This window comes from Canis lupus, chromosome 26, assembly GCF_003254725.2.
Source record: "Canis lupus dingo isolate Sandy chromosome 26, ASM325472v2, whole genome shotgun sequence".
Taxonomy (NCBI): Eukaryota; Metazoa; Chordata; class Mammalia; order Carnivora; family Canidae; genus Canis; species Canis lupus.
This window is the reverse complement of record NC_064268.1, coordinates 7,996,051-8,020,718: the sequence shown is the minus strand read 5'-3', so window position 1 is coordinate 8,020,718 and position 24,668 is coordinate 7,996,051. Positions and strand designations below refer to the sequence as shown.

General features: G+C 48.7%; 1 protein-coding gene across 1 annotated transcript in view; it reads right to left on the bottom strand.

Moving 5' to 3' along the window:
- KDM2B (lysine demethylase 2B) overlaps positions 1 to 24,668 on the bottom strand; it is a 120,286-nt gene that overhangs the window by 57,610 nt on the left and 38,008 nt on the right. Inside the window, 4 exon segments of the mRNA XM_025473845.3 lie at positions 6,827 to 7,314; positions 9,455 to 9,581; positions 15,265 to 15,380; positions 24,203 to 24,356. Coding sequence (XP_025329630.1) covers positions 6,827 to 7,314; positions 9,455 to 9,581; positions 15,265 to 15,380; positions 24,203 to 24,356 — 885 coding nt within the window.

Here is a 24,668-nt window from a genome sequence, read left to right as displayed (position 1 = left end):
GGAAGAGAAAAAAGACGATGATGCATTGGGTTGAATAGGGTGCCCCTTTGTTAAAATCCATCAGCCAAACCTCATATGACCTTTTTGGGAAATGGGGTCTTTGCAGATATAATCATGTTAAGAACAGGTCATAGTGGATTAGGGTGGGCCCTAATCCAATGATAGTGTCCTTGTAAGAGAAGACACACAGCAAAGATGAACATCTGCATGAACTCAGAGATGGAAGTGATGTAGCTACAAGCCAAGGAATGCCAAAGACTGCTAGACTGCTGGTAACAATGAGAAGCTGGAAAAGACAAGAAAGGATCCTTCTTCCCCTAGAGCCTTCAGAGCAAGCGTAGCCTTGATTTCAGACTCCCAGTCTCCAGAACCATGAGAAAATAAGTTTCTGATGTTTTAGGCCAGTCTGTGGCTCTATTATGGCAGCCCTGAGAAACTTATATGGATGGTGATCATTAACCTATAAGAGGTATGGGGGAGCGGCCAAAGCCAGTCTGGCTCTCCTTTGACTGTGTACCTAAGAATACCTAATTTTTCTCCAAGAGTTTACCAGGAGTGCTAGGTGTTCATTACCTCACTGCCCCTCAAAATAATCTGACGACACAGATCCCCATTATTTTCCCCATTTTACAGTGAAGACACTCAGGTGTCGATTGGTTAATCACTTCAGAGTGGCCAAGGGACTGTTGAATCTGGTCCCCAGAAAGATAAAGCACAGCCAGTCCAATACCCTTGTTTTACCTGCAGATAAACAGAAAGGTGGAGTGCTTGACTACACAGCAAGCAGCAAAGAACAGAAGCCGAAATTAAACTCAAGGGTCTCATGTCCTGATTTCTTATTCTTCCCATTAGGTACAGGCCAATATCCTGCATCTCTAACACAAGTGTCTCGAAAGAAGGAAGTCACTGGAGGTATCTCAGTGCCAAATCCCACAGGGTTTCATAAAGGCAGGGAAAGGAAATGGCTTTCTTTTTTTAAATATTTTATTTCTGGAAGCCTGGGTGGCTCAGTCAGTTATGCATCCTCCCTTGGCTCAGCTCACGATCCCAGGATCCTGAGATCAAGCCCTGAACTGGACTCCCTGCTCAGCAGGAAGTCTGAATCTCCCTCTGCCCTTCCACCTGCTCGTGATCTCTCCCTCCCTCCCTCTCTCTCTCAGATAAAGTAAATAAAATCTTTATCTTTAAAGATTTTATTTATTTATTTGAGGGGGGGAGGGACAGAGAGAGAGAGAGAGAATCCCAAGTAGACTCCATGCTGAGCATGGAGCTGGATGGGGGCCTCAACCTCTCGACCCTGAGATCATAAGCTGAGCCAAAAATCCAGAGTCAGACACCTAACTGACTGAGCCACCCAGGTGCCCCAGAAATAATTTTCTTAGATTTTTACAAGATCCTGAAATCTTGCTTCTCTTTACAAAATAAATTAAGTAGGGTGGTCATTTTAGTTTGAATCTAAAGCCAGACCCCTCAAGGCAAGTTCTCAAGGTACAAATGAGCTCTCTCAGACCTGCCAAAACCACAGGGTCATAGGAAGGACAAACTCAACTTTCAAAAGTTCTGCCCACAAAAAGAGGAGGCTAGACTTACAGGAAGACACAAAAAAGAAAGCTTGAAGGGACAGAAGCAAGTTGTAAAACAGTATGCTCTAATTTTTAACAAATTATGTATACCTGGGGATGAGAGGAAAGCTCCAAAAGTATGTTCAGCAGATGAGTAACAGGGTTACCTCCAGGGCTGGGAAAGTGGGGAGGGGGACATTTTCTAGCCTCTAGCCTCTAACGCTTAATTTTTCTTACATAGATCATGTAACACTGTAATACTTGAAACTTTATAAACTTTATAAAGATAGAAAACAGGGCAGCCCGGGTGGCTCAGCAGTTTAGCACCGCCTTCAGCCCAGAGCATGATCCTGGAGACCCGGGATCAAGTCCCACATTGGGCTCCTTGCATGGAGCCTGCTTCTCCCTCTGCCTATGTCTCTGTCTCTGTCTCTGTCTCTCTCTCTCTCTGTGTCTCTCATGAATAAATAAAATCTTAAAAAAAAAAAAAAGATAGAAAGCAGACGGGGGTGGGAGGAGGGAGGTAAGGAGGACGGGAATGGGGGGTGACCACTAGCGGAGACAGGGTTCTGTCCAGGGTGATGAAAATGTTCTGAACCACACAGAGGTGGGGGCTGTACAATATCGTGAATGTACTTAAGTCACTAAACTGGGTACTTTAAGGTTGGGGTGCCTGGCTGGCTCAGTCAGGAAAGTGCATGACTCTTGATCTCAGGGTTGTGAATTTGAGCCCCATACTGGATGTAGAGATTACCTAAAAATAAAAAAATGTTAAAAACATTTTTTAATTAAATAAAATGGTTGAGATGGCACATTCTTGAAGACTCTTGAAGATTCTAAAGTGGTGATCTAGTAAATTTAAAAAAATAATTTTGGGGGGACGCCTGGGTGGCTCAGTGGTTGGGTGCCTGCCTTCAGCCCAGGGCGTGAATCGTTGGAGTCCCGGGATTGAGTCCCACATCGGGCTCCCTGCATGGAGCCTGCTTCTCTCTCTGCCTCTGTCTCTGCCTCTCTCTCTGTGTGTGTGTGTGTGTGTGTGTGTGTGTCTCATGAATAAATAAATAAATATTACAAAAAAATTTTAAGACAAAATGGTGTTATGTGCATTTTAGCACAAGTTTTAAAAATATATTACAAATGAAAGAAAAAATGGTTTGTTTTTTTAATTCTAGTATATTTTTTTCATTTTATTTATTTATTTGAGAGAGAGAGAGAGACAGCACAAATGCAAGGGGAGCAGCAGCAGAGGGAAGGGAGAAGCCAGCTCCTCACAGAGCAGGGAGCCCAATGTGGGGCTAGATCCCAGGACCCCTGGATCATGACCTAGCCAAAGGCAGATGTCCAACCGACTGAGCCACCCAGGCATCCCTAGTGTATTTTTTAATGGAGTTTATTTATTTGTCAGAGAGCAAGAGAGCACAAGCAAGGGGAGCAGCAGGCAGAGGGAGAGGGAGCAGCAAGCTCCCTGCTGAGTAGGGAGCCCGATGTGGGACTCAATCCAAGGACCTCAGGATCATGACCTGAGCCGAAGGCAGATACTTAACCAATTGAGCCATGCAGGTGCCCCAAAAATGGGTTTCTGATAAAAGCCCAAACCTACTTCTCCGGAGACTGAGTTGTTTAGGGGACTGTCTCCAATCTCAGGGGTTCCCATTACCATGAACCATTCCATTAAGCAGTGGACCAAAGATCAAAACTGGTTAGTTACCAAAGGGGAACCTCCACTTGCCAGACACACAAATCACTCAACAGTAGTGACAGCAGTAGGCACTAGCCAAGATTTCTGCACATTTCCTGTGTTTTATTTCTCAGCCAGTGCAAACAAAACCCCAAAATCTGAGGAGAGAGAAAACCAAGGCATCAAGTACAGCCAAGAAGCTGCTCATCCTCTGTGACAACACTCTCACTCTGAAGGTTAGTCTGAGATTCCACCTCTTTTCTGGGTATCCAGGGATTGAGAAGGCCGATGGCCAGGCTGGACAGCCAAGAACCCTCCTGTTCCAGAAGAGATGTTTGGCCCACTTCCCCCATACAGACTCCTGGCCACACAGCATTTAGAGACACAAGCAGATGCTCCAGTTCTCCTGGGGCTCTAAAAAGACCTGTCTACCCAATTTACAAGCTCTTTAAGCTGCAAAAGGCCTCCCCAGACAAAACTCAAGAACATAAATTTATCTCTAAAAATAAGGCAAGTTGCAGCTCTCTTGGCCTTAGCGCCATCTTCTGGAAACCTCCACGCCATGACAGCCAAGTGGAGGAAGAAGCCAATGTGCACACTGAAGCAAAAAAGATGAGGCAGAGGTCCAAGTAAAGCATTAGCCTATGTACCGACAAAAGACACAGAAGAAGAAATAAGAAAAGCCAGAGGCCAGTGACGCTGGTACAAATTGTTGGACTGCATGCCTACTTTCTAGAACTTGATTTAATGGATCTAGAACACCCACCGCCATCTGATTACTACTACCACCTCTGAGAGAACCACCTTGTTCATACCAAAAAATAGTCCCTTTTGGCCCTTTGTCCTGGACCTGTGACTTTTGAGACTAATTCTGTTTTCTTTTGTGGCTGAATTTAACATGTACATGATAAATCATCTCTTCTGGTGTCTTAGGGGAAAAAAAAGAAAAAGAAAAAGAAAAAGACAGGTAAGTTCAAGCCTGGGTGGCTCAGTCAGATAAGCATCTGTCTTCAGCTCAGGTCATGATCCCAGAGTCCTGGGATCTAGCCCCACATCAGGCTCTGTGATCAGTGGGGAGCTAGCTCCTCCCTCCCACTTGTGCTGTCTCTCGTGTGCTCTCTCTCTCAAATAAATAGTTAAAGTCTTTAAAAAAAAATAGATAAATTCAATAAATGAACTAAGTGGCTATATTATATGATGTGTGAACCTAATAATAAATACATGCTCAAGGAGGCAGTAGGGAGTGGTGGGGACTGGGGTATATGAGGTCAGCTGCTACTCACTTCCTGTGGTTTGCAGCCAGTCAAGAACATGGGCCAGGATAGCTAGGATATTTTTTTATGACTCTTCTGATATTTTAATGTTGGCAAGTAATTATAAAAATATGTTTAAAACTGTGCAGGCCAAAAACAATGCCTAGAGGCTTGATTCGGCCAGGGACTGCCAATTTACAAACTCTGTTCCATGGCCAGAACCATTGCTTGTTCTGTAGAGGACACCAAAGCAATCCCCTTACTACCTTCTCCATAAGTGTAGGATGGCTTCTGAGAAGGGAAAAAAATTTCTCTACAGCAGCCAAACAAAGCAGTGCAGTGTAGGGAGTGAGTGCAAGGATTCCCCAACTGAGCATGTGTGGCCTTAGGCAAATCACTTAACCTAACTGTGCCTCGATTTTCTCATCTGCAACATGAGGATAATAAAATCACTATCAAGGGTTGCTGGAGGTTTATATATGGAAAACACCTGTAACAGCACATGGCCATTGAAAAGTATTATCACAACCTGCCAGTTAACCCACCCCATGGTGAGGACAGGAGGAGGGAGGAGGCCAGGCTCCTTGAAATGCATCTAAACCCCTACCCCAGTCCTCCTCCACACCATCAACAGCTGACTCCAGTCTCATCACATCAGGTGAGTATAGGTGAGAGACAGGAGGGGCCAAGTCCCAAATCTAGAAAGAAATCTGACCAATCAGAAACACTGCACACAAACAGATCACAGACACAAAGATACTTCTAAAGGAAAAAAAAAGAGCTTTCCACAAGCAAAGAACAATACTTCCTCATAAGATGAATGCGTTTTTAACTCATTTACAACATTGTGGGGGCCCCAATGCTGTTAATGGTTTTATTATTGATGAAAATTCCTTGTTTTTACTTTAAAGGACCTCAGAAGGAAAAAGGAGCCTCATAACAGAATTCTAAGGTCTCCTTTAGGAAACATAACATATAAAACTCCATGCCACGAGATTAGGGATTCTTAACCTGGGGTCCAGGAACAGGCTCAGGAGTCCAAGGCCCCTTGACACAGCATACAAAATTTTGCCCGTTTCATAATTTTCATAAAACCCTCAACAGAGGTCAACAACTTCCAAAAAAGTCAAGAGTCAATGAAAAAGACCCAAAGCAAGTAAAGATTTGCCTTACAGGGACGATCACCACAGAGTTCTTTTAGCTGGCAATTTCCCCCAGTTATAAGATTTTCCTTTCCCAGCACCTGAAAGGAAACACCTTCTACATAAAGTGAAATAGATCTGGACTGATGATTTTGTATGCTGGCTCCCTCTTTTGGTGGTCCCTGTTAGACTGCCTGATGGGGGGCCCTAGGGCAAATACTTGCTCTGTCACCTCAGGCATATCCTTTACCCTCTCTGAACCTACTTCCATGTCAGATAAGTACAGACAACTCAAGTACCTTGCCTAGCACTGGTCCCAGACAGGTAGGGAGTTTTCAACAAATATGTTATGATGATGATTACTACAGAAGACCTCTCAGTCTATTTCCTGGGAAATGCACACACTGCATATCTGCACTCTGCCTGTAACAGCCTTCCCCATCTGGAGAACGCCTATGCAGCCTCTAAAGGCCAAGCCAAATGCCCTCTGCGTAACTGTTCCAGAGCCCTTGGCACCTGGTGTGGCTGATGAGTATCCTTCACCCTACTTCCATGCCCTGGGTACACACCATGCTACGTGCTTCTTAATTTTCCCTATCTCCTGGCTTCTTCTCCTGCTTGCTTTCCTGCTAATTGGTGAGCTACCTGAGGGCAGTGACTATGGCTTCTGCTTTCTGTTCCCTCAGTGGCCAGCCCAGATGGTGCTCAATGAACATACTCTCAATAATTAGGCTCTACTTAGAGACCCCTGAACCCCAGGTGGCTACATGGCCCACCTTAGCTGGGCACTTGGAGGACTGCCCAGATGTGCAACATGCTCATATGCAACCTGGTCACAGACTCATGCTCCAGGGGAAGCCAGCCCAGAACAGCAAGTCTTCCAGCCCAGGGTGAAAGGGTCTGTCTCCAGACCTAATAAGAGCACTCACTATGGGTATAGCTATAATGCCTACTGCCAGTAAAGCCTCAGATTTTCAACAAGTGCTAAGAAAGAAGTCTTTGTCAACTACAGAGGCAGCTTCCCCTTTAGCTCTCAATGATGGCTTCAGCTCAGAAGCCCTAGACAGGCTTGCTTGGACCAGAAGTCCCTCTTCCACACAGAGAGACCTCAGGACAGTTTGCACTGAGCTGCCCCTGGGAGCCTACCTAGCCCTTCTCAGCTGCCCAGGCCCAGATGTGACCCCTGCCCACCTTCACACCCTCCAGGAGTGCCTGGGGGTCCTCGATGCCCTCAGGGACACACTTCTTGTTCTCTGGGAGGGATTCCAGTTTCTCCACCAGCGCTTTCAGGCCCTTCAGCTCAAACTCAGTGAGGTGGGTCCACTTGGCGGAGACCCCCGTGGCAGGGGAGCCAGTGGGTGTCTTAGGGTAGTCTGTGGGCACCGTCGTGGACTTCACACTTTCTTCTGACTCGTTAGACAAAGTCCTTTGGAGGAACCGCATGGCAGGTGCTTTGGGCTTCTTCCCAGGGGCCTCCTGGTCCTCTGAAGGGGTGCTGGTGGGTGACGGAGGGCCATCAGCGGGAGGCTTGGGCACCTTATCTGCACCCTCCTCCTCCTCCTCCTCCTCCTCTTCCTCCTCCTTCTCCTCCTCTTGAGGCTGCTGCTCACAAGACTCTTCCTCCATCTCCAACCAGGAATCAGATGAGAAGCCGTCTATGCTGGGCTTTCTTGGGGCATCTACAAGAAGCAGGAGGGTCACAAGAAACACGGAGGTTAATGCCCTAAACTCCCTACTGGAAGTCCCTGGAAACTCCACTCACTATGCCTCCCTTTTACTCTGGACATCAAGCTCCTTTTGACAATTCTAATACATTGTCTGTGCCTTAGCCTCTAGAAAGGTTGTGGTCAATCAGATATAGGATCAAATTCCAGCTCTGTTTCTTTCCAGCTATGTATACCCAGACAGGTTGTTTCACCTCCTTGAATGCACCTGGCATTTTATTTGTCAACATATAAAAATAAGGCCAAAAATGCATATATTCTATAACGACTCCATTTATATGAAATGTCCAGAACAAGGGGAAATCTATAGAGACAGAAAAAGTAGATTAATGGGTACCTAAACTGGGGGTGGGGGAGATAAGGAGATAACACAAGGGTACATGTTTCTGGGGTAAAGAAAACAACCCCAAATTGCCTGGTGATAGTTGCACAGCTCTGGGAATATATGAAAAACAACCACTGAGTTGTACACATTAAATAGTATATTAATTGTATGGGGACTATATCCCAATAATGCTTTTTTAAAAAATACAAGACAAAAAATGCTGCCTTGAACACTTGAGGTGAGGATCCAATAAGGCTTCGCTGAGCTTGGGTCCTAGCACACAACCAGCATTTGATAAATGAGGCATCTCCCTGATGTCTCCCCTTTACTTTGGCAGGAGAAGCAGTGAGGCTTCAGAGGAATCAGAGGCAAGAAATTTCAAGAAAAAAGCAGGCATCAACAACGCAAATGCTGCCTCAAGCTTTCCTCTGGTGCCTGTGAATGGAATTGGGAATGTTCTCCTACAGCTCTAAAATATCCAAATGAGAGAAGTGACCCTCCGTTTCCTGGTCCTGAGGACTGCCACAAAAATCAAACTTCTGGTCCTCACAGGAATGTGTAAGCTACTACAACCACAGGGGTCACCCTCATTATTTCAGACTAACTTCCCATTTCCTACCAGGCTGGGAGCTTCCAAAGAGCAGGTTGTGGGGTTTCAGGACTTTTCAACACCTGAATATTGCATCATCTGACATGTACGAGACCCATAAGAGACTCCCCAGGCAAAACTGAATTTCTAGGAAGTAAATAACCACTTCCCGATACAGACCTCAGCAGAACTATTTTGCTGAGTTCTATTACAAATAGTTCAGGAGAACTATTTGTTCTCCATCATATGCCCAATCTGAAAGCTCTAAAAAAGTCACTAAGGATGAGAGTCAAGGGAAGGAGGGTAGAGGCTTTCTACAATGAGAAAAAAAAAAATAATAAGGTATCTAAAAATCATGGAGATTGCAGGAGAAACTGTGTAGACCCTACAGGAGACAGATCGATCCTATTTTTCTATCCTGTGATGAGAAAGAAGCAGTAAATGAGTCTCAGCAGACTCTGGATCCAGAAAACCCCTCAGCTCAGAGGCAGTGGGGGAAGACCCATGTTCTTCCAGATTGCTCCTCAGGGCTCACTGTCACAGTTACAGGCAAGTTCAGGCAGGCATCTAGAAGTCTAGATTCCAGGATCAAGCCATTTGGGGGGTGATGTCCCTTTAAGTAAAGGCATTAAGGCAGGGCTCCCTGCAGCAGCCATGGCTCTAAAGGCTATTTCCCTACCTCCGTCAGAACCACCCAATGCTCTGCCATGCTTGTGTCTCCAGCCCTGGTCACCCCTCCCCGCTGGTTCCAAGCTGGCCTCAGATTTTGGGGGATTGGCTGCATCCCATGGGCCTGCTCCTATATAGACAAAAACCCAACCCCTAGGTGCAGTGGAGGGCTAAGAATAGGGGATCAGCTGGTGGCCACGGAGGAATAAAACAACCAGGATTCTTTGCTCTGTAGGGATCCTGTTTCAGCAACCATGCCTGGGAATGACTCCTCAGCATGACCTGGAGGCCACCAAGGTGACTCTGTTAGGATCACACTTTCAATTTCTTGGACTCTGTATTCCAAATGGGACATTGACAAAGATGGCTTCCCCTCCTAAGGGGTCTCTAGGAATCTGCCCAACACTGGTTCAAAAGAATTCCAAGAACCCAGAGACTCTCAAGGGCCACACTGAAAAAATTTTTCCTGCCCAACTGAGCAGTGGAAGCGGCTGGGTCCACATTGCACTCACCAATAAGCATGGATTCTCTCTGGTATTCCTGAGTGAGGTAGGACCGCTGGGTCACACAGTACACGTATCTTTCCAAGACATACCAGCACATCTCATAGTAGAAGGGGTAACGAAATTTGGGCTGCACCTGAAAGCAAAGACCCAGGTTGGAAGTCAACTTCTGTAAGGCAAAGGAGAACCAAGGGAGAAAATGGGGAGGTGGGGGTGGGGTTCTGCGGGTAGGAGTTATTTTCACCATCTTAACAAGAGCACAAATGGTGTGAGGAGGAAAAATGGGGGAGGTGGGAGCTGGAAGGCAGGAGAGAGGCGCTGAAAGGGGCAAGATACCAGTAGCATGCATAAATGAAGAGGAAGAGGGGGAAAAAGAGGCCTAGGTGAGAGCATCATTTCAAAGCCCCCGGAGCTACAGGCCACCAGGGGAAGGCGGACTGGGGTCCACTTTGTGCTTCTGTGAGATGCAGAGAAACAAGAATTGTTCCCTGACCTGCTGACAGAGGGTGCGGGTACCTGCAGATGTGAGCCTGATTCCAGCTACAACAAACACAGGCTCCTCCTCGTTCTCAAAAATTCTTGCACAGACTCTGCTATGCTCCCTGCCCCTTGAAAGACAGAAATTGATACACACACCCCCAAACCTTACCCATTTGCAAACCGGCTACCAAGCATCTCCTGCACTCTGGGTAGGGAGGCGACAGGGGGCGACCAATGAGGGAGGGGATGTGGCCTCTCCTACCCCAGGGGGAGGGGCTTCAGAGGGTCCCACCCCTGCTCCTCCCCAACAACCACCTGGCACTGCCCCACCTGTACTCCCAGAAGATTCCCTTGGACACAGGTCCCCAGGGTGACCCAGATGGCTCTAACACCAGGAGACACACGCTTGGGACTGGAGCAGGAGCCCAGAGGGAGCTCCCCTTTGGGCCATTTCTTTGAGGGGAGGAAGTGTAGGTGCAGATAGCTTTGTGTATCAGAACTATGAAAAGCCCTGGGCTCCAGGAGGATTCTGATGGGTGGAAGCACGGGGTCTAAATGGACAAGATGGCAAAGAAAGATGGCAAAGAAGCAATTCCACTGATGGCCTTGCACTGATGAACATTCCGGAAACTGCATCCTGAACCTATAGATCTTGCACATCCACATGCACTCCGGGCCCGCTTTCTTGCCCTCTCGCCAAGGGTGTCTGCCTCCAGGAACTTCTGCTTGTGCAAGAGACCCCTCTTCACCTCTCCTAACTTCCAGAAACCCAGGGAGTTGGATGTCAAGCCAGGACACCCTCCTACCTTTCCCTGCGACAGCCTATAGGCAACTTTCTACATGTGGGATAAAGGCAAAGACAAGCAGACCTAAGACCTCCATGTGCCCTAAAATAGCATTTTCCTGCCCCTCTCACAATGACCACCTGGAAAAGTCCCCAACTCTGCCTTGGGAGTCCCAGCTCAGTCCCCCCAGCCACCCCAGGCCCCACTGACTCAGTTTTCAACCGTGAGGCCCACGGTTGCCCACGTTGGGGGTCTTGCCCACGTTGGGGGTCTTGCTTCTCCCATCTGCTTATTGGATCCATTTGACCTCCCCACCTCTGGCGGATGGGGTGTGCTGGAATGAGATCCTGGCCGCCGCATGCTTTTGAGCTCCTCCGGGGGGATGCATGGAGTTGGGAACATCTAGCGGTTTCCTTGGCTCCAGCTACGTTCCTGAGAACCCCGGCTTTAATGTTGAGATAGCATTCATCCTTTTTCACCGTCACTGGATCAATGCCCTTCCGAGTTTATAAGGAGAGGGGCACTTCAGACTGAGACAGAGCCTGACCTCCTGTGAAGAAGGGTCTGGGAGCCTCAGCCCTACCCCCGCTCCAGAGCAAAGACCAAGCGATGATTTTGAAACCAATTGCCAATACCAACAGAGCAGGATGAAGGCGGGCAGGCCCACCTCTTCTCCGACCCTCATTCACATCTCCTGACTTCAGATTCGATTGGCAAATCTCTGAAGTTGCTTTTGTCCTTTCAAATTTTGGGAAACCATGCAAGCCGCTCTGCACTGATGGGCACAACCAGCGCCCAAGAATCTTTCTAGATCAGGAAAAAAAAATTTTTTTTTTGGCTCTATGTCAGGAGAGGAGGAAGAGAAGTCTCCCCTCCTTGTTGCTGAACCCAAGGGAAACCAGCTGAGTGAAAACAAATGCTGATGAAGGAATTCAAAATTTTTCATTTTATTTATTTTTTTTTTTTCCAAGAGAGCACCGCAGGAAACAAAAATTTGCAAAGAATTGACTTACAAACGGGTTGTCGCCTTCCACCCTTCGCCTCCAAAAGGTTTCAGCCACATGCCTGGGAACATTAAACACACGATTGCTCAACATTATTTGTTGACAAATTCGGAGCCTCACCAAATTGAGCTGTTCACCGAAAGGCAAGGCATTCAGAAAGCATGCAGCGCTCCCAGCCTGGGGGTTGGGGGGGAATCCGTCTATATCTGCAGATCTCAAGGAGTAGCTGTGAGTTCCCAAAGGCCCTTGAGAGTAGCACTTGGCCTTAGCCCCTCCTCTAACAGCTGAGTGACCTTAGGAGATCAGAACCAAAGGTATTTTGGTGCATCTAAAACTCCTAGGTCTCAAGGGACTTGAAAAACTAAAATATGAGGGTGGGTGGAAGAGTCTTAAAATTTGTTTTTCTCCTGGAAAAAAAAAAAAAGTCAATGGAAAAAAAAAATCCAATGGTAGAGGAAAAGAGGAAAGGAAGGGAAAATTATTTGCGATTTCCAAATAGATATTCACTGGCTGAGGGGGAATGGAGCGTGCGGCGTTACCTTTCCTGAGAAAGCTGCTTTCACTAGAGCCATTAGGAAAAAAAAAAAAAAAGATAAACATAAGAGAGACGGCAGTTTAATGAATGATCGACTGGACCATCCCTGTTCCTCATCAAGCTAACTGGAGTTAAAAAATATGTCGTGATGGTTGTTGTGACGTTATCTTCAAATAATAAACGTGCAACACATCCATTCCTTGGTGTCGTTCCTTCTGCCCCCTGTGTCTTTACAATGAGAGGATTGAATCTGCACAGGGCAGTACGCATGTGGGTTTCTTCACATAGAAACCACCAGGCCCTGGCAGGACAGAGCCACAGGGGCAGCAGAGTGAAGTCATCTATCATCCACCCCCCCCCCCCCCAATATTAAAATCCTTGTGCGTAAGACATGGTTTCCTAAACATAGGAGACTGCTGGGTTTCCCCTGGTCTGGATGGAAAGGGTCCTCACTTTGGGCCATAAAGGCAAATCCTTTTTCTAAGACAAATCCACACCATGAGGCTTAAAGATTGACAGTTTCATGTCCCAGCCCCTGCCTTTGGTTTCCAAGCAAAGCCCTGTTTTAGGGACTCTTGAAAAACTATTTTTAAATGGCCATAACCTTCTTAAGAAAGCTCGCAGGGATGTAAGGAATTAAGCTGTAGCAAGCTGACAAGGAGCCCTGGCATTTTATCTGGCTTCCAGTGCTCTCTCCCCAGCATCTTTTGTCTGCCTTGGCTCCTAAGACATAAACAATTGGGCCTTGTAGCCAAGCCCTCTCCAAAGACCAGAAATCAAAGCAGATTAAACAGCCTGCCGCTGCTTCCAACCCAGCCTGCCCGCCAGCCTGCCCACCAGCCCCCCACCCATCAACGTGCCTCAGGGAAACCAGATGGGGCGCCTACTCAGACAACAGGGACGGTGGGCCTTGGTGGGGGGGGGGGACCCTGCCGTGCTTATCTCAACATGGGCATGATATCCTACAGGCACTCAGTGTGACGCTGGGGGTTCCACACTGTTACCCTCCCTCCCACCTCCCATCAAGCAGGGGAGGGGAGCTGGGCTCCTGATGGAATCATGGGGCCCAAATCCACGGAGATATACAATTCGGATTCCCCAGGGGAGGGGGACAGCTGTCAAGCAAGTTGCCAAAGCCTTTAGAAATCCCAGCCTGATTCTGGCTTTCAGGAATTGGCTAGAAAGTCGTGGGCCTCACTTCTTCTAGATTTCTTCTTTTCTATCCCATACACCCCCGCCCAAGTCTGCTCACACGCAAACTGGCCCATTCTTCAGGGCTGGCCAAAGAACAGTTGGCTGAAGCCCCAGACAGCACTTGACCCAGACTGAGATGACCACTCACACCCAGAAAGCCACAGAGAAGCATCCACCAGACCAGGGCTGGCTGCGGCTGGCCTCCCCCAGACCGGAAAAGGGATGGTAGGCAGGCAACAGAGAAAATCCACAAAACAAGACTGTCTCTGAAGATCCAGGCATCCCAGCAGCAAACCCATCAATCTGAAGATGTGCAGTTGCCCTTGTCAGCACACCTGACCACTGAATACAGCTCAAGGTTGTTCCCAGGAAACCCTCAGACAAGGTCCCTCAACGTCGAGACTGTTAGAGAAGTCAGATACACAGCAGCTAAGATTTTGGTCCATGTATGTGATTTTGTGCAGATCAGGGCCTATAAACAAGACCAAGAAAGGTGGGGACTCTGGGCCCAAGGCATCTGCCTCAGTGAGATGCTTCTTTAGAGTCCCGGCATGACAGTACCTCCCTAGGGTAAAAAAAAGTCATCTGGGGCAAAATCCAAGAAGATGTGGTATGGTCTATCCATACAATGGACTCTGATTCAGCCACAGAAAGGAACGAAGCACTGATCCATGCTACAACATGGATGAACCCTAAAAACATCATGAGAAGTAAAAGCAACTAATCACAAAAGGACACAATATATGATTCGGTTTATAGAACGTCCAGTAAGAGGCAAATCCGTAGAGTCAGAAAGCAGAGTGTTGGTTGCCAAAGGCTTGGGGGGTGGGGTGGGGAGGTGTGGTACGGAAGGTAACTGCTGATGAGTAGGTTTCTTTCTGGGGTATGAAGATATCCTTGCATTAGAGTGGTGGTTACACAACTATGTGAATATACGCCAAATGCCACTGAACTGGGCATTGTAACTGTCAATTTTATGGTATGCGGATTCTATCTCAATAGAAAAAAGAAATGAATATTTGAATAACTATAAGAAAAAAGAAGAAAGAATGGGCACTGTCTTGGCCCGTTTCCCTCCCTCAAATCTGTCTCAAATGTCTGGGGACACTTGGCCAAACTCCACAATGGGAAGAGGGTGCAGATGCAAGCAGCCAATACTTTCCAGAGGAAGCTCATGGAGCGGAGTGGAGAGGAGCACCGGGTCAGGTGTCTAAGCCTCAGCATCCCCCCGCCCAGTCCTGGGTGGTGGAGGTCAAGGAGACCCTACATGTTACTGTCACCGTCAAGAGGAAGAGCCTCCACACCCCAACCCCACCCCACCCTGCAAGCAAGACACTGAGACAGAGCTCAGAGCCAATCCTGAGGGACTCACAGGTACTGCCTTCCTCAGGGCACTACTTCACATTTGGGGTCCCTGGATGGAGGGGACACACGCCCAAGAGCTGACCTTTCCAAGGCCCCCCTCTGAACCACAGCAGTAATAACCACAAAATCCCCTGCCCAACTCCCTTGCATCCCTCCCTACACACGAGAAGAAAGAGGCAGGGTTCCCGATATTTCACAGTGCTTTCTCAAAAGATACTTCCTCTTTGAGAAGGGGGTTTTGGCCGCCACTGGCCTGGAGCTGAACAGAAACTCCAGGGGCTCTGGGTGGGACTCCTGCCAATAGCCCCTGCAAGGACCAAGGCCCTGCTTGAGGCAGGGAACAGGAGGGAGGGGGGACCAAGGAGGATTCTGGAATCACTTGTCCCACATACCCTGAGCGCCAGACAGAGCTCAGGGGCTGGGCAATCCCACGAGGAGAGAAGGAAGCGGCCTTACCCGTGTTCTGTCCTCGATCTCATAGATCCGCAGCTGCATGGGCACGTTAAAGCTGTGCAGGATGTTTCCGCCAAATACCAGAGAGTCTACGGGGGTGTAGACTGCATGAATCCAACCTGGGGTGGGGAGGGCATAGAGAGAGGATCAGCCACTGGTTCCTGGACCACTGGGGTGGGAGGGTCACCTATGGAAGCATGCAGAAGGGCACAGGAGGTTCAGTGAGCAACCAGGGCCAGAACTGAGGATACTCGGGCTGCCTGATGCAGAAGGCAGGGTTCCTGGCTGGCTGACAGGTCTCAGACACACAGCCTTGATGGACCACAGCAGGCACGGACCCTTAGCTGGCTCAAGACGGTGGTAGGCAGCTGGATGGCCTTGATAAAGGCTTCCTCGTATTGTTGCAGGCCTGGCCGCAGCAGCCAGCAGAGACAGGCCCTGTCTCCCTCCCTTGCTGGCCAGGGAGCTGGACCCCTCTCATTCAGGGTGCTCACCCGCCCCTCAGAATCCCAGAGACCACCAGTCTCAGGAGGAGTCACGAAGGATTGCTTGAGGCCACAACTCAGGAGTGACATCTTGCCAAAACTACAAGATCCAGACACATGCCTGCCCGACACACAGGAAAGTGAAGTTATAATGATTGGAACCCAGAGTGTCGCCTTGTTCGGTCTGTGAAGGCCAGACAAATCAAGCCACCTGATTCCTTTGGCAAAGGAATGTTTCAAGAGCTCAACAGACCCACATGCACTCCCGCCTACAGTAATAGTGCAGAGCTAGGGGACAGGCAGGATTATAATCCACTCCCATTTACAGATGCCGAAACGAAGGCTAGGAGAAGGTTAGTGACTTGCTGAATGAAGCCACAACTACTAAGTGACAGCGCCTCCGTTTTTAGTATATGTGCTGCCGAAGCGAGCACACAGCGCCTCCGTTTTTGATGGCTATGCTGTACTGCTGTTCTACACGGGTTAGTGCACCAGGCCTAACCCGTTCTGCACTAGTTAGTGCACCAGGCCTACAGGTCCCAGGAAAAGGGACTGCAAATATGCCAGGGAGGCAAAGAGACACACAGAGAGAAACAAGAGAGATAGAGCTGAGACAAGGATAGACAGAGGCAGAGAGACTCATGGTGAAAGACAGGGTCAGCACAGGACAAAGGTGACAGACAGGACAACCCAAGCCCCAGGATCCTGAGCCCTGGCACCCACGTCTTCTCTTTCCTGGCCCCTCTTCTCCAACTCATGTGAATCATTTGTTTGCTTGAAGGACAATTGCAGAGCCCCTATACCTCCACCGAAAAGATGCCAACCCCGTGTCACAGGCAGCCACAGGTAGCCATGGACACCATCTGTGGGACACTCAGGGTGCTGAGCCATCAGGGAGTGGGATGAGCAGGCAGTCATGGGGGAGGCCAGGGGAACCACCAGTCCAGAGCACAAGAACTAAGACTCTGTGTAACCTGGTTCTGCTGTCAGCTCCCCACACTGCTGGCTCCACTGGGCAGGTGCGCTCCTGCCAACACCTGGGCGCCTTCCCGACACCTTCGCACCTCTGTGCAGGACAAGTACAGCTGCCGACTTGGCTTCCACATCTGCTTCTGCCTCTCCACCTCAGCTGTGGAGCACCTGATTTTCTCAGCTGTACTTTTTTTTTTAATATATTTTTTGCTGAGCAGAGCTACGCTATTACTGTTCTTGTTACCACCATCAATGTTACTTAAGCAACATTTCCTAAACTGAGACCTAGGACTGCCGAGGTCAAGCAGATGCATATGGTGGGGTAAAGCCTGAATGGGGCAAGGATTCCTGGGTCCTGTTCCTATGCTCCTCACATGCTGACGCAGAGCCCTAGAGAAAGCCCAAGCTCCCCAGACCTCCGGGGAAAAGTGTTCCATGGCTGACTCACTATGCAATAGGGGGCACTTGACTATCCCCTCTCCTGGCCTCCATCTGCCCATGTGAAATGAGGGAGATCATTGCCTCCCCTGTGGGGGACCTGGTGAGCAAGAACTCAGTCCATGTAAGCAACTGCCACTGATATTTGTGGTCATCTCATTCCTCCTTGAAGGTTTGCAAAGAGTGGTACCCACGTAGATCTGCATTTATCAGCCCTGGACTCTCCCTTCTGTCCTGTCAGGTAGAAAATGCAGACACACCAACCTGTTACCTGCTGTGTGAGCAAAGCAGGAAATAGAAGAGAGATTCTGTTTCAAGTGGAGTGACAGGAAATCTATACCCCCAGGCATTTCAAGGGGTTCTAGAAACTTCTACCCACTCCCCTCTATCCCTCAAGCCAGGACCTCACAGGTGGGTCAGGCAGCCTCAAATGGATCAGTCACTGCCAAGTTCCACCCCCGAGCCTTCCTCAGATTGCTCCATGACTTAAACATTCCCCTCCAGAAGAACCAGGGAGGGGAAACAACAGTGTTCATAGACTCCATCCATCCCCACCCTCCTGGTGATGTCTCCTTAGCTGCACCCAGTAAGCATGAGAGAGCAGGTGTCCCAGGCTGGTGACTGGGCTGGGGGGGCTGGTATCTGCCTTGTGCATGCTTTCAGGCCAGAGTCACTAGCAATACGAAGGCAATAACAGAGGCAATTCAGGCCAAGCGACAGGGGACAGATCCAATCGTGGAAGGAAAGCAGGCGACCCACAAAACCTACGGACAGGTGTTCTCTGGGACCTGAGGGCCAGTGGAGCACAGGGAGCCTCTCTCACCCACAACCCAGACACTCAGGATTCAGATACCAAAGCCCTCTCCACCCCCATCCACCTTTGTCTGTCTTTGTGGCTGCTGTAGGGGTAAACCCAAAAGTCATGCACCTCACAAAGGGCCAAGACCTGCTTCCTTCATGGACTCCCTGAGCTGGGCCAGGCCCCAGGCTGGGCAGGCCAGCTGCCAAGGTGCAGCCTCTCCTCTCTAGGACCTCACAGCTGGTACCAATGATCCAAACTGGCAAGTCACAGACTGCGGTAGACTCAGGAGTATGTTTAGTTTGATCCACCTGTGTTACAAAAATGGGGAAATTTCACAAGATAATCTGAATTATTTCCTTCTCTAGAAAAACAGGAAGGTGGGCCCACTAGGCCATTTTCATCCAACTTTAACTGGCTAGAGATGAGCAGCAAACATTCGGTTTCCTGGAGCCCCAACTCCCTCCGCTTCATATCTAGCCTGCTTCACTGCTACCATCTCCCTACTCTCTACCCATTTTACAGGCAGGTCATCTGAGGCCCAAGCCACATTACACTATTGAGTAGCTTCAGGTTACTTTTTCTCAGAATGTCCCAAGACTAAGAAAAACACCTAGGGCTACCCCTGAATTTGGGGTCATGAGCGATTCTTTCTTTTTTTTTTTTAATATTTATTTATTTATTTATTTATTTATTTATTTATTTATTTATTTATTTATTTATTTTAGAGGGAGAGAGAGAAAGAATGAAGGGGGAGCAGAGGGAAAAGATGAGGGAGAGAGAAAACAATTCTAAGCAGACTCTCCACGAAGCCTGGAGCCCAACATAGGCTCAATGTGGGGTTTGATCCCATCACTTAGATATCATGACCTGAGCCAAAATCAAGAGTCATATGCTCAACCAACTGAGCCACCCAGGCTCCCCTAGGTCATGGGTGATTCTTAATACAAGGCAAAGATGGGAAACACTTTCAGGCCAGATCAAGCCACTGACCTCAGGGTCCTTCCCAGGTCCCCATTCTGGCCTCCACCATCCTGGCTGCTCCCTGGCTGGACATGAACTCAAGACACAGAGAATCTGTCTTATAGTCCCTCCTAACACTTTCCACACTGCCAAGTGGGCCCTTAAGGAAGTTTGTTAAATGAGCAAAAAATTCTCCCAAAGTCACATAGCTGAGAAGGAAGACCAGATCATAAGTCTGCTGATTCCCAGGCTAATGGAGAATGAGAACCAGGTCAACTCTGAAACTAGGCACATCTGGGCTCTTGCCCTGCTCTGTTGCTTATTAACTGTGTGACCTTGGACTAGTTCACCTCTCTGGGCCTCAGGAAACTTATTTAAGATTTTTTAAGGGGGATCCCTGTGTGGCGCAGCGGTTTGGCGCCTGCCTTTGGCCCAGGGCGCGATCCTGGAGACCCGGGATCGAGTCCCACATTGGGCTCCCGGTGCATGGAGCCTGCTTCTCCCTCTGCCTGTGTCTCTGCCTCTCTCTCTCTCTCTATCTGTCATAAATAAATAAAATATTAAAAAAAAAAAAAAGATTTTTTAAGGGACGCCTGGATGGCTCAGTGGTTGGGCATCTGCCTTTGGCTCAGGGCTTGATCCCGAGATCTGGGATCGAGTCCCGTGTTGGGCTCCTTGTGGGGAGCCTGCTTCTCCCTCTGCCTGTGTCTCCACCTCTCTCTCTTTGTGTCTTTCATGAATAAATAAATAAAATATTTTTTTAAATAAAAGTTTTTAAAAAGATTTTGTTAGGGCAGCCCCGGTGGCTCAGTGGTTTAGTGCCACCTTCAGTCCAGGGCATGATCCTGGAGACCTGGGATCAAGTCCCACATCGGGCTCCCTGCATGGAGCCTGCTCCTCCCTCTGCCTGTGTCTCTGCCTCCCTCTCCCTCTCTCTCTGTGTCTCTCATGAATGAATAAATAAATAAAACCTTTAAAAAAAAAAAGATTTTTTTAAGTAATCTCTACACTCAATGTGGGGCTCAAACTCACAACCCTGAGATTAAGAGTTGCGTGCTCTACCACCGCTGAGCCAGGCACCCCCATGAATCTTCTTTGTTTAAAGAAATAAGTTTCAGGATGCCTGGGTGACTCAGTAGTTGAGCATCTACCTTCAGCTCAGGGCGTGATCCCGGTCTGGGATGGTATCCACATCGGGCTCCCTGTGAGGAATCTGCTTCTCCCTCTGCCTGTGTCTCCGCCTCTCTCTCTCTGTGTCTCTCATGAATAAATGAATAAAGTCTTTAAAAAACAATAAAATAAATAAAAATAAAGAAATAAGTTTCTAGGGATCCCTGGGTGGCGCAGCGGTTTGGCGCCTGCCTTTGGCCCAGGGCGGGATCCTGGAGACCCGGGATTGAGTCCCACATCAGGCTCCCGGTGCATGGAGCCTGCTTCTGCCTCTGCCTGTGTCTCTGCCTCTCTCTCTCTCTCTCTCTCTCTCTCTGTGACTATCATAAATAAATAAAAATTAAAAAAAAAAAAGAAACGCATTAAATAAATAAATAAATAAATAAATAAATAAAAATTAAAAAAAAGAAATGTTTCTTCCCATTGCTTATGAAGAAAGTAAGTAATGTATGTAAAATGTTTGTCGCTCAGTAATATGAGTTATTATTACCATTAGCCATAGTTCACTGAAGCTGGTGCAGCCAGAGGGGGAGGCTGAGCGCATCAGCATGGTCAGGGCATTGGCCACAGGTCACATCACATGAAGGAAAAAGATGTCACTGGGTCCATCTGACTTCCCACTCCTTGGGGATGATTTCCACCTCAAGTTTTCCTTCCACCTAATGATCAGGCTAAGTCTGGGTAATTTGCCAGCCACTCCTGCCCCTGGCTGTGTGCACCCTGGTGAGGCCACTGTATTCCCACTGCCTCTGCCTCATCAACAGGACAAACCTGCACCTCTTTCTCCAGATAACATTCCCCAGCCACCTTCAAGTCTTCCTCTTCCAGGCAGCTTTCCCAGACCACCCAGGAATGAGGCCTGAGAACTGTCACCCAGGCCACAGCCTGTACCCAGGCCACACACAAAAAGAAAGAGTTAAACCACATCTCATAAAGACACTGTAACATTTAAAACCATCCGAACCTATTAACTTTCTGGTTAACTTAGAGCTTTGAAGACCTGCTAAATGACCCACAGGGAGATGTGAGGCCAGCATGAGGTACGAGGACACAGGTCCAAGGTTGCATTGTAGTGACAAAGACCCATGGTGGGAGGTCAGAGGTGAGAAATGCCAGAATTAGCCTCTCTACTCCTGATACAGAAGAACCCACATGGGGCAGCCCTGGTGGCGCAGTGGTTTAGCGCCGCCTGCAGCCCAGGGTGTGATCCTGGAGACCTGGGATCAAGTCCCACATCGGGCTCCTTGCATGGAGCCTGCTTCTCCCTCTGCCTGTGTCTCTGCCTCTCTTTCTCTGTGTCTCTCATGAATAAATAAATAAATAAAATATTAAAAAAAAAAAAAAAAGAAGAAGAACCCACATGGAGAGATGCCTGCTTCTCCAAGGTTAGCTCTCCACTGTCCACCCAAAACCACACTCCAACTTTCCCAACCCCCAGATGTGTGTCTGTCCACAGCGCAGGGGGCGCTGGGGCTGGAAAGAATCCCCAGGTGCCCAATGACTTCTGTGACTCCATAACTCCAGCCCCTCAGTTTTCACTGGTTGGCAACAAAATGGGAAAAAAGAAGATGGCACAGATTTTTCATAAACTCAAAACTGTCAGATTTAAAGAACTGTCCTTTATTCTGAAATCATGTACTTCCAACTTTTTTAGCGTCATCTTCCATTTGTGAAAATCAGCAACAGTAGATGCCAGGGTGTTTTTGTTTTGCTTTGTTTTTAATTAACACCCGTCTTTAGCAAAACTGCAAGTTTATAACTACAAGCTCCCATTTTTCTTTTTTTTAATTTCATTGGTCCCTGCAGAAATCAATGCCTGGGAACCATACGTACCCCCTCCCCCTGAGAAGGTGACAAATTTTAACTGTCCACTTTTCCACTTCCTGAACAGGCTGGCATCTCACTCACAACCCTCGGGGCCAGGAGTCTTTGCCGGGGTCTCACTCAGCCCACTAGCTGCAGTTCAAATCCTCCTCCTGCCTTCAACGGATAGTCACACCCCTGCTGGAGCTCCAATGTCGCTTCGCAAGACCCTTTCCAACTTGCTAAGTCACCAAAATGAACACCCCTCCCATCCCAGACTAAAGGAAAGCAATGAGCCACCTCCCCCCTCTGCAAAAAGGTCCTGAAAAAAGAAGGTCTGTCCTCCCAGGGAGGTTAGGAGGCCTGCACACAGGGGGGCCAGGTTGGGAGGGATCTAAGGGTTCCACAGTTCAGCCCCACCCCACTCGTTGTAGAGATAGGATAGTTGAGGCACAGACAGGGGAAGAGACCAGCCCAAGGTCACAATGAGCATCAGCAGCAAAGCCAAGAGCATTATCGAGTTCCCTTGCATCTACCATGGCCAATCTTCCAACACCTAATGAGTGGCTTGAACACACTCTAGAAGGGTACCACTTCCTTCCCGAGCTTCTGTGCCACATCTGCCAGGGTACGTACCATAAATGCTGCCCACCAATTACAACCCATTCTGTCCTACATAGGAGTCCTTCCCCTCCTCAAGTCTGAGGATGGACCTGGAGCCATGGCAACAAAGTCACCCCCACTACACCCTGCCACTTCCAAATCCCCAATTTCCCTAATATTGAAATCTCTACTTTCTGCCCAACTTTCTGTACAAGTGTGCAGGCCTCATCCCCTCAGTGGAAGGTGCTACCATAGTGCTTCATGTCCAGACCCAAGGCTAGCATCCAACTCAACTCTCAGAAACCTAAGTGTGACCAGCTTCTCCATCCAATAGATCTTAGTTGCTTCAAAGGATACTCGTAAGGTTCAAGCCCACACTCAGTGGCAAATTCCCTGCAGGCTCCTTGGCACAGCCTTATATATAGCCTCTACTTATATACACCCAGTGACAGGGAGCTCACTACCTAGCAGACCAGAGTCATTCCAACACCACGTGGCTGGACCTCTTCTTCTAAGAGACAACCTTTCAACTAGCTGACTGCTGTTCTCATACACCTGCTTTGCTTCTCTGGGTAAAATCCACTCAATTCCTTCTTCAAATTCATCTCACCTGATGTGACATCCAGACTCCTATCTCCAGGTCAACTTACTCTCCAAAGTATAGTAACCAAAAGGAATACAACCTGCTCTATGTGACCTGACCCCCTTCCTCTCAACAGTGGGACTGTCACCTTCCTCATCTTGGGGAAAATGTTACTGTTAATACAGCCAAGGACTGCACTCCCTAACCCCTAGGGCATGTCATGCTCACTGGTGCCTCAGCTTGTAATTGCCCAGAAGTCCTCGGTCCATCACCAAATAGCTGTAGGCATGTAGTTCTTCATTCACTCAGTCCTCACTACCACCCTGGGAAGTCTCACTCCCATTTTACAGACATGAAAACTGAGGCACAGAGAGGTAAAGTCGTTTCTAGGAAGTCACAGCTTGTAAGCACCAGAGCTAAAATTCAAACTAAGGCCTTGTAGCCTGTCTCCAGGGCTGGCGCTCTTAATAACTGCCCTCTACTATACTTGTAGCCTTGATTTCTTTTTCTCTTTTCTTCTTAATTTTTTGGGGGGTAGGGGAAGGAGGGAGTCCAAATGTAAGAGCTGACATTGACCTCAACTACATTTCACCTTGATCCGCAGAAGGGAGGCTGCCATGTTGGGCCCTTTCCAAAAGGTATATTCTCTTCTGCCCATTTCCTAGGCTTTCAGGCACCCCTGTAAAACCCCCCACCCTGGGGTCTGCCCTTCCCCAGAACCTGCCTGGGACTGCCATTCCCATACACTGCGCTTCCTTGGGTAAAATAACCCAATTCCTCCTTCAAGGGGGTGAACCCAGACCCCTCCCCACAGTACCACTGTCATCCCCTCATACAGAAATCTCCACATGAAGTCCTGGGAAAGCCATTCATGCTTCCCTGAGGGAGGCCCTGGGCTTTTTCCCAGGAGTGAATTCTAGCCAACAGGCAGGGAGACACAGGTGAGATGTGAAAGGGACAGAGGCCGTCTCCTCTCAGGGACTGCCACTGGCCACCAGGCCCATGGAACCCCATCACTTGGCCCAAAACCGTGGCTGAGGCCACAGGGATGCAGGAGCCTTCACCCGGTGTCTGGGAGAGCCAAGGGCCGAGGGAGAGCCCAGCACCAGTCTTGCCGAAACCTACCGGAAGGGATGAAAAACGTGTAGCCCTGTTTCAGCTCAATTCTTTGGCATCGCTCCACGCGGTCTCCCAGGAAGATGTCACTCTGTTTGCCTGACAGCACCCACTCCTCGTACAGTGCCAAATTGTGCAGGGTTGGAGGAATCAGCCAAAAGATCTTGGGAGGAAAAGGAGGCAATGAGCTGAAGATCTGGGCCAAAGTCCTGGATTTCTTTCAGGCTGTGCACAACCCAAGGAGACAGCCCCACCGGCCTAGGAGCGGGGAGGATAGGGGACCACCTCCAGGACTGGGCCCAAAGGGTCTCTGGGATGGTGAGGAGGGGGTGCCGCCCTTCTGGGTCACACCTGCCTGCCTTTAAGGAATCTCCATTCCCGCTGAAACGCCAGGGTGGGTAGAGTTCCTGGACTGTGTGGAACATTCTTTCTCCTGAGCCACAGGCTTGTTGGAGAGGTAAGGGAAGGAAAAGAA